We start from the raw sequence: 11125 nt of genomic DNA on the forward strand, positions 1-11125 counted from the left end.
TCAAGATTTCTCTTGAACAGAGTCAGTGAGGGGCTCTGCCTCACATGGACTGGGATTCTGTTCCATAGTGTAGGGAGTCTCTGGGTGATGAATCTGTCCCTCCAGCACATCCTATTTATATCCGTGTTGAGGTTTAAGTCTCTTGCTCTCGTGGCTCTAGTGGATTTGGATTTTTTGAGGTGGAGCATGTCCATTAATTCTGGGTTGGACATGGCCTTGTATGTCAGGCACAGATCACCTCTGAGCAGATGGTATGCGACTGAATAGAGCTGGAGTTTCTTCAGTCGGGCAGCGTATGACATATGTTTGAGCCCCTTTATCCTTTTGGTAAGGAACTTTTGGGGTCTTTCCAACTGCTGCAGGTGTCGGGTAAAGTACATTCCGAATGGGGCGTTGTACTCAATCATTGGTCTGATAAGTGAAGAGTACAGGGGTACAATGACCTCTCCTAATCTGGATGTGAATCCCTTCATGATCAGGTGGGCAATGTAGAAGGTCTTCCTAACCACTTTGGCAATGTGAGTGTCAAAAGAGAGGTTACTGTCAACTTGGGTCCCCAGGTCCCTGATAACTTCTTCCGTGTTTAATGGATTACCACCTATGTGGTAATTAGGGGTTACCTTGTTTTTCCCAAAGGGTATGACTATACATTTTGTGATGTGATTCTCATTTCATCCAGACTTCTGATTATCCCAGACTAAACAGATCTTGTACATCTGTGAATCTAAACACCATAGAGGCCTTGTTGTTTCTTATGATACTTGTGCACTACACTGGATTTATTACTTATTTAGTTAATAAAACATTGTCTTCATTCCCACTGACATTTCTCTTAGACTATTGCATTCCTTCAGTTCCTGTTCACTTGCTCTGCTTATTTTAACAAACCTAGTTTAGTATGCACTAGCTTAGTGTACATTTGGCATAAATATATCTCAACTATAGTTCCTAAAAGGCAAATTCTGCTTTTTTTTTCCTTTCAGCTGTATTTCATGATGAACGAGTGCCATTTACAGAGTATAGTTTCAGTACAGTAGGGCAGGAAAACCATGAGATTTAGAAGTTACCTAAGTTGCTACACGTGACATGAACAGAGTTGAGAAAAGAAACTAGAATATGTAAATTACAAAACACAACTGGACCCTTTAAATTCCCTTCTACAGAACAGAAACATTTGTAAGTTCTATTACGTATCTCTGTCTTCATTATTTCCTAGACAAATCTAGTTTGCAGCAACTTCTCATATTTTATTTCTCACAAATGCAAAACTGTGGGCACTTGTAAGTTTATATAGAGGAAGTATCGGGCATGCAACTGCTACAGAAAGGACTTCAGAGAGACATTTCCTTGTAGGTTAGCTCAGCAAAGGGTTCTCAGTAAACATGCTCAGACACAACTGCTCATTAAATAATGCGCCAGTTAAACCTGTCATTTTGGGTTTGCTCATTCTGGAAACTATACTGGGGCTGGCAGGAAACTTTTTTGCTTTGTGGATCTTTACTTATCGTTTAAAAACATGGAAACCATGTACTATTTATCTTTTTAATCTGTCAGTTGCAGATTTCTTCTTGAACATTTGTTTACCATTCCGTATACATTTCTTTCTTACAGAGAAGTGGATATTTAAAGATCCTTTTTGCAGAATAAACTTGTTTCTGCTGAACCTCAATCGTGCAGGCAGTGTTGCTTTCCTCACAGCTGTGACGCTGGATCGCTACTTGAGAGTCATTCATCCTCACCGCAGGTTTAGTCTGCTGTCAACAAAATCGGCTAAAAAGGTTGTTTGCTTTACTTGGCTTTTGGTGTTGTCAGTAACTATACACATTCTGACAGAGCAAAAGATAGGTGTGACAGAATGTAAAACTTTTAATACAAATGGTAGTGCAACCTCGTCTGTTTGGCAGGAGAGCATCTTTTTTGTTGAGCTCTTGTTCCCGTTTTTTATAAATGTTTTCTGTACTGTCTGCATCATTAAGAAACTGCGGGATCTAAATATGGACAAACAACACAGAGTAAGAAAAGCAGTGCACCTGGTTGTTTCTGTTGTAGTAGTATATGCAGTCTGTTTTCTACCCAGTATTCTGTCAAGAATAGCATTGTTGGTGCTGGAGAAATCTGAGAACTGTAAAGGACTTCAAACTGCTGTGAATGCATTTGATGTCTCGCTCACTATTACTTACCTGAACAGTGCAATGGATCCAATTGTATACTGCTTTACCAGTCCGACCTTCAGGGCAGCCTATCGAGAAGCTTTGAATTCCATAAAGCTACGATTTATTAAAGAAGAGACTCAGGGCAGTGAAACTTCCAAAGATTCTGATTCATGAGACAATGGTTGATACTGTTTTCGGAAGTAGTAATCAAAACACTATAAAATATTTAGAAATAAAACCAAACAACGATGCAGCTCAATTAAAAAAGAGAACTATCATGTCTTCCAGGATTCCTGGTTCCAAGGAAATAAGACTGAAAGAAACAGAAGTTAAGACAATCACACCTACTTGCTTTTGTAAAGGATAGCACTCTAATCTGACACCATAATTTAAAATCAGGTTCCATGATGCATTTTAATGTTGACTTTCTGACCAAGATATGACTAAATATATGCAAGCATTTAACAAACTAGTGATGAAGAAAGTGTTAAACAATCATAGATGATTCTTGAGATGAGTTATCTTACCATCTACTGAATGTATATTTAGTTATTTTGAGAGTGTGTATGTGTGTGTCTGAGTGTATATATATATATATATATATATATATATATATATATATATATATATACACACGTGTGTGTATGTGTGTGTGTGTGTGTGTGTGTGTGTGTGTGTGTGTGTGTGTGTGTGTGTGTGTGTGTGTGTGTGTGTGTGTGTGTGTGTGGTTATAAAAAGGTGTCCAACATTAGGCTATATGCTGATGATGACCATTGTTGAACTGCTCTGGTATTTTATTTTGATAATTATAATTAATTTTATTGCATTCTAGTCTACAACTTAAAGGATGACTATTACCTACAATTAGAGTTACTTTATAGACATTTTACTTCAAGTTTCTGTTCTGTGTATTGTAATTTCATAAGTTTAGTACAGAGCCTTTGCAAATAAATCTCTACAGTCAAAGGTCCCTGTAATCCCTAGTTTTACTCAACAGACTGCATGAATAATTAAATGTTATAGGTTCATAGGTAAGTACTAGGCTAGTTACGCTTGTGGTCCATTTTAAGTCTAGCCACTTTCCCTTTTTGTGCTTGACATAACCTATCCAATTTTGTTTTAGACTGGCCTTACCCATCCTATGGTCATTAATTACATATTACTCCTAATAAGAATAACTGGGATCATGCCAGAGATAATTTGAGGGGACCCATGCATGACATAAAGCATTTAGGAGCTGCCTCTGTCTATTAGTAGTACGGGGTTAGTTTTGCTGTTTTACATTCATGGATCTAATTTGCACTTGAAAAAGGGATAAACTTTGTTTTATAAGGATGGGGAGCCTAGTCCACAGCAGTATTATCCTCTGTGAAATATACCTGCATATTATGACAAGTACTTTGAAAACAGCTAATAAGTTAGCAAACTGCTAGTGAAACAATCCTCATGCTGGAATGGTTTTAACATTCTTTGTGCAATGAGTTTTGGCCCTCAGAACCCAAAACTACTATAACATTCTCTGAAGTCATATGAACCCTCTCCCCATTTGACTGTCTGCCCAGACAGTCAGCCTCTGGCATATCTAATTGCTCACTTCAAAAATCACTGACAGGAAAATTTATGCAAAGTAAGTGGCACACCTGTCAATGCAGCACATGACAAAAACGTAACAAATCAAGCTGCAGGTGTGGCTCTGCTCTCTTTTCTACAGTCCACCTGTAAAAAGAAGTTCTAAGTGACAGCACGTGTCTAATATTCAAATATTTGGCCACTGGTGAGACAGGAACTCTATTTCAGGCACCACCTCACTCAAACCAAGCTATGTGACTTTCTTCTGTAGGCTGAGACTTGACACCTTGAGTAATTGCATGTAGACCAAGGTAAGCTCACCTGCTCTTATAATTGCCACCTTAGCTAATGCCAAGTTCCTGAATCACCCATGAAGAGAGGCATGTGTATCTGATGGGCCTTGCAATTACCAAACCTGGCATGAAAATGCATATTCACATATATTAAATATATGGGCTATTCCTTATTATTGCTTTTGTCGAGCATGCATGTTTTCATACCTCTGTGGGTTTTCACCAGGTAATCTGTTTTCCTCCCAGGTCCCAAAGCATGCCGGCCGACTGGCTATTCTAAACTGACTATATTTATTGATTTGCAATAAGTCTTACACTCATGGCCTGGGCTGTGGCTGAAATGTGTCAAGGAATGATCACTTTATTTAAATGCCTAATAAATAAAATTAAAAAGGCTCTACCCCCAAAAAACATTGTCAAAGGAGACACCATCTGTTAATGTTAACTCTCTCTCTTGAAAGAAAAAATATCCTAGTGCTTGTTAGCAAGAATGACCCAGGCATATTAAGAATTTAATAATGTTTCTGCATCACAGCCACAGCTACATACTCTGGGCTATCTCTTCTTCTGCTCCTCGTTCTCTGTCCATAATGGCCCAAGCAAACTGTGTCCTGTACACTCACCACACATTCCCCAATGGTTCAAGCAAAATATGAATGCATACATCAAGCTAATGCAGTGAAGGTGACACCACCTAGAATTATCCTGAAAGTGTCACAGCCACAGACAAAAAAAGGGAATAAAAAGCTACTGTTAATGTAACTTACCCAAAAACAGCAAAGAAAGATAAAACAAATGATCATGGTTGAATACATATATCAAAGACATATAGGTAGGGACAGAAGAAGCAGAAGGTTTGTTTGCCTTTGATACCACTAGTAACACAAAAGATAAACATTTCCTTGTAACCTTCCTTGAGTATCATGTGCTTAAAGTCTAGGTTGTAAAAGGCTGATTGTGTTACTGTTTACCTAATATTTAAGAGTTACTAAATGATCAGTTGATAATGCGGTATCATATGATTCCAACAAATGGGGGTGTTCAATATTTTGGGACAGAAAAATTTACTTTCTAACATCTAACTGTTCTGGAGCATTGAGACAATATCACATACCTAAACAAAAGCCTAAAAGTAAAACTTCCAAGAAAGTAATGCTGAAAGTCAATTTCTGATACTGACACCAAAGGCACTGTCTGAACTTTGTGAACTTAAAATCTGAATATGCTTCCCTACTGTGCCCCCCTCCCAGGGCATCAGTCCTTTTCTGTAGCCATCTGAAATGTCAGGACCCGCTAGACTGAGTCCTGAAATACACAGACTGAATGACCAAAACGTCAGATTTATATACATTAAGTCCAGGATTACATTTCTCAGAATATTCCCTTTTCTCCAAAGTATGATGAGCTCAGAGATGATAAGTTTGGGAGTGTGTGTGTGTGTGTGTGTGTGTGGGAAGGGGGGATTTCCCCTCCTGCAAAATGAAGTTTAAAAGAAAACAGTGATTTTCGAGACACGCTCTTCTCCTTTGTTCTCATTCTTTTTATTTTTTTTGGCTTTTCTACACTTGGCATTTCAAGTGCCAACATTTTAATAGGGAGCCATCATTTTTCCTTACCTTTAAAGCATCGTCATTTCACAACAATGTTATTTGACCTGTTTATGCTTCCAGGAGACTTTACAAAATGACATTCAGTTGTGGTAGCTATGGCAGCCACCTACTGCAAGTGAAGAAATGTTGTGCTCCTTTACCTAAATATAGAGCTCCACTTTCAGAATGAAGGAAACAGTTAAGAGCTCAATAAACTAAGAAGTCTTGCATGACCTGAGATAGGTTTTCAGTTTGTAGGAACCATAACTGAACCCTAACCCAAGGACTCTTTTTATAGATACATTTGAGGCTGAAAAAGAGAATAGATCTGTTAAATGTGGTGGAACCCTTTCAGGTAGAAACGCCAAAGTTAGAATGATATTTCTTATTGATTCTATTGTTCATGCGAGCTGCAAGGTGAATCACTTGACAAAGAACTGGAGAAAGAGAGCCATGGCAGAAATGATAACCACTGACCAAAAGACATATCCAAGCTTTCAACTAATGTTTAATAAACATACTCATTTAAGTTTTATTCCATTTTAGTTGTTCTCCTTAGGAAAGGCTATTATGGATACCTCTGAGACAGGCTGGAGAGCAACTGCGTTTGTCAAGAAAACCTCCGTGTCTGATCAGTAGAAAGGAAGGTCATGATAGATAAAAGCACTGAACCGCTAAGCTTTCTTGTTTTTACAAACACTTCTGCCCGCCTTTCAAAAAAAGCAGGTACACGTCCGAAAATAATCTGTGTTTTAATCTAAAGGAAAGTGGTAAAGGCACCTGTAAACATTTCAGTTCATTTCTGTACTGTGAACTTAATAAATGATAACATTTAGTTTTATTGACTGGATTTAGTTAATATTTTAACAAATGGCACTGGATGACAGTCTGAACCCTTATATGGAATTTATTTAAAAAAGGAAACACAGGGCAGGAAGAATAAAGATAAAAAAACAAGCAATCTCCGTGGTATCCCCGAAGTCTCAAAACAACCCACTAAAGTGTAGTGGGTCTAAAAACAAAACAGTGTAAGAAACTTCTCTGTGTGGAAGATTTTCAGTCCATATATTTCTAGTTAATCACTGTATAGTAATCAGATCAGACAGTAGTAGCAGAAGTAGTGAAAGTAAATTGTCAAGTCAAAAAGTAATAATAGAAAATATATAATTCTACAACATTACTAAGTATTTGAAAGTAATCCAAGCAAGGCAGGCAGTCTGTTTCCAGTCGAAAATCCTTTATTAAGTACACAGACAAGCGATCCAAGCAAAACAAAAACATTGTAATAATTTCCTCACAAGCATAAAAAAAAAAAAAAAAAATTCGCTACTTCTACTACTATTATCTGATCTGATTACTATATAGTGATTAACTAGAAATATATGGACTGAAAATCTTCCACACAGAGAAGTTTCTTACACTGTTTTGAAGAATAAAGATCACAAACATTTCCCTGATTATTCTGTTCCCAATACATTGATAAACTCTGGAATAGTATCCCCACACAAATAAAACTGTCAGACAAATTCAACAGTTTTAAACCACTGCTTAAACACATCTTAACCAATCCTGGTTCTGCACATGTTCATCACAGGTTTAAGATTTTGTGTTCACTCTACAATACTCACCAAATACTCTTCTTAAACATAATATACTCAGCCTCACTGAAATGACAAAACAATTTTTATACGTAACTGCTGCCTGTACAATCCACTATGTTGCATGTGGGCTTTCTTTTTAGTAATTTTCACCTCTTTAAAATCTTAGACTGTATAAATGTAAGTACTGTTTATATATAACTGTAAATAGAAATGTAACTACTCTGTGTTTAACTGAACTTAGTATAATGCAATGTAAACAAATGGATCTTTTCTCCCCAGGCCTCTGTTAGAAATGGGTATTAAACAGTTGGACTTCACAAGTAAACAAAGACAAGTAAAATAAAATAAAATAATTTTCAACAAAGTAACAGCCTTCATTAGAACTGTTTTACACTATAAAGAAAAGTATTAAGGAGAGGTAATCATTTTCACACCTACATGATTATGAAAATCAAACCCTATAGTAAGCTCGCAAATAAAACTACCCCAAATAACTATGGTACAAACAGTAGATATGATCCTTACAGATTTCATAGTTAAATCATGAATAATGGCCACACAGAATGCCTGTTTCACATAAAATGAGACTAGTATGGAACACTTTAAGAAATGTATATTTCTGTACAAAATGTGAATATATGGAGACACTGGAGAAAATTACGGCTCATCAACAAGAAAAGTACAACTGAGATAGATACTCAACATAACAAAATCTAATTATAATGTGTCATTCTATTCACGGTGCTGGTTAACTAGCACAGTATTCTCATAGAGCAGCCAGCCTAGTGGGATGTATTTTCCATAAATATTTTAATTAATGAGTTATATTGTTATTATTTATATATTTTGTTAACTGTCTTATTGGGCTGAGACCCATTTTCAGTGTAGTGCCAGTCTGGTAAAGTGATTTGCTCAGAGTCACACATAGGCAAATAAACACTGACAGAATCAAACCAGGGACTGCAGGATGAAGCTTGTTAGCAACTAATCACCTTAACTCATTAAACTCGTGGTACTTCTAATTTTTTCTCTAGAATCAGCCAAGTGATCACCCCCAAGTGTCTAATATCAGTTGTTCATCTCTACATTAATAACTGCAAAACAATGCTGCGTGCAAGTTAGAAAAAGAACAATGCAACTGCACTGATAATCTCTGTCTAGTAGCTAAAGAGATGTTAAATATCGCTGGCATACTAATTTGTATTATCAGCATTTTCATATTTCTATAAGTATATCGACAACTGATCAAACAACATAGACAGAACACTTCAGCCTCATATGAAAGCTCACAGCTGAAAGTCATTAACTATTTATATACTTGTATTTGTTTACCAGGATTCTACAACTGGGCCATGCAAGATCCCTTTTTTATTTATTATATTTGTTCACCAGAATTATCCACCTCAGCCATGCAAGATCCCTTTTCAGTAGAGGCCCCATGAGAAAACCTCCATAAACATAAAACATTTAGAATACATCATGGTTGAGCTAACAGGATAATTCGGGAAAAGATGTATCAGTAAACTATTTCATAGTTATATACAGACATACATATGAAACCTATGAACCTATAGGGCAATACTAGGCTATTGACCAGGAGGCTCTTATAAGCCTAGCCAAGAATTTCACCTATGTTCCCATAAAGTCAGCACCTATTTTCCCTGTCCAGCAGGGACACAGGTGGGATCCCACAGGTATATTTTCTGTTGCCCATCCAGTTGTCCAGGTTCCTCTTAAAGAGGGCTAGTGAGGTACTCTGCTTGACATGGAGAGGGAGTCTATTTCACAGATGGGGGCGTCGTTGGGACACAAATCTATCCCACAATAAGTTCTATTAATGTCAGAGACCAGGTTCAGACCTTGGGTGCGAGTTGTGTGAGTGGAGTTTGACTTACAAATATGCAGGAACTCCATCAAGGCTGAGTCTGAGATGGCCTTGTATGCCACACACGTCACCCCTGAGCACACTGTATGAGACTGAGTAGAGGGACAGGGCTTTTAGCCTATCTGTATATGATAGGTGTTTGAGTCTCTGGATTTTCCTGGTCAGGAAGCTCTGTGGTCTCTTCAGCTGCTGCATGTGCTTGGCAAGGTACATGCTGAAGGGGGCATTGTACTCGAAAATGGGTCTGATAAGGGAGTAGTACAGGGATGTTATGATCTCCTTGTTCCTAGATTAAATATCTTTACTTATGAGGTGGGCCCTGTAGAAAGCCTTACATACAATGGAGGCAACATGGTGGTCAAAAGTCAGGTTGCTATCAACTTGGGTGCCCAAGTCCCTCACTACTGATTGCATGCTTAGTACATGGTTATTAATGTGATAATTAGTGGGGACACCATTTTCCTCATAGGGGATAATGCTGCATTTCTTGGCATTCAGTTTGAGGCCTTGCTTCTGGCACCAGTCATTAGTTTGGTTAAGGCCGTCTTGGAGGATGTTCACATTACTAGGGGAATTTATGACAGTGCCCAGCTTGCAGTCATCTGCAAACTTGGTCAGCCACAGACCACTGGTTTTGGCTTGCACCCAAGAAAAGTATATTCCAAACAGTAGAGGCCCCTAGACCAATCCTTGGGGTATGCCGCTTGTTACAGGTCTACTACTAGAGGTGGCTTCCCCTATTTTGACTACGTGGGTTCTATCAGTGAACCAGTTAGCTATCCATCTGGTAACATATGGGTTGATGCCTAGCTGGGAAAATAAGCACCTCTCCCAAGTCTCAAACCCAGGCCCCCTTTCCACTATGCACACTGCATTCGCCCACCATGCTACACAGAATCATGTTTGGAGCATGATAACTCAAAAGCTAGATAAACATGAAAAGATAAAATCAGAAAACAATTGCCACAAATGATGGTAAGAAGTAGAGAGAAGTATATCCAAGACAATAGTTAGCAGTTAATCAGCCAACTGGTTCACAGGTAAATATTAGGTAATTATTTTGCAGATTATTACATGCCTTGCCAATAACTAGTCAGTGAACAAAGGTGAGAATCAAACTTTAGACCTTCTGTCTGTGACGTAAGCACCTTAACCATAAACCTCAACCCTGGGAAAGAGCATTGACATGATCTTGCATTTTAGAGATGAGCATGGTTTCTCTTGAAGCTAAGCTTATTGCATATTTCTCTACGTGGGCTGGGTATGGTATGCTATATCTTGGAGATATAATTGAAGTAGAGAGCATCTACTGATGAATTCTGGAATTTAGATTGTTAAGCCAGGAATTCATCTTTAGAGTGGAGAGGTCTGCTGTGGTTATACTACTTTAGGAGGATATGTAGAGAAGGTCATTCACTAGGGTGGTGAAGTAGGAATGTAGCAATGAATGAGCAATTTTCAGCTGAAGGAATTTAAGACATTATGGAAATTCTACCCAGTTTATTTTTGAGAATTCAAGGCAGTGATAGGGTCTGTCAGGCAAATTAGCAGTAAAACTGGAAATTTTATTGTAGATTATTCTAGTCTTCCTAGGTGGCTGTTGTGGATGTTGGTAAAAATAGGGGTAGCATATAGGAGTGCTCATAGGATATAAACATGTGCAATAGTTGTATAACTTAGGTCAGTGATACATGGCCTGGCTCTGCATAGAGCTCCAAGCCTTGACATTATATATGTGAATATCAAACTTATGCGTATAATAAATTGTTACACCAAACAACTTGGTGTTAAAAACCTGCTCAAGTTTAAATGTTTTGAGCATAGGAAATATTAAAATTATTTGTGCTTTGTTGAGAAACTGGTTTTGGAGAGGAACATCAGTTTATTTTTTCAGCATTAAGTGTAAGGTGTTATCTATCCACTGTTCTACTGCTGTGTAGGATTCCTGAATAACGGTATCTAGCTGTCCCAAGGAGGGGGCAGAGCAAATTAGTGTAGTATCATATGCATATCGAATCATAAGGGATACAGATTT

General features: G+C 37.8%; 1 protein-coding gene across 1 annotated transcript; it reads left to right on the plus strand.

Moving 5' to 3' along the window:
- Nucleotides 1-1302: 1302 nt before the first annotated feature.
- Nucleotides 1303-2728, plus strand: GPR31 (G protein-coupled receptor 31). The gene has a single exon (XM_044071509.1). It carries the CDS (start codon nucleotides 1383-1385, stop codon nucleotides 2325-2327), a length of 945 nt encoding a protein of 314 aa, XP_043927444.1. The 5' UTR covers nucleotides 1303-1382; the 3' UTR covers nucleotides 2328-2728.
- Nucleotides 2729-11125: the final 8397 nt, after the last annotated feature.

The sequence above is a fragment of the Protopterus annectens genome, chromosome 1.part0 (assembly GCF_019279795.1).
Source record: "Protopterus annectens isolate FY-2018-M chromosome 1.part0, PAN1.0, whole genome shotgun sequence".
In the NCBI taxonomy this organism is placed as follows: domain Eukaryota; kingdom Metazoa; phylum Chordata; order Ceratodontiformes; family Protopteridae; genus Protopterus; species Protopterus annectens.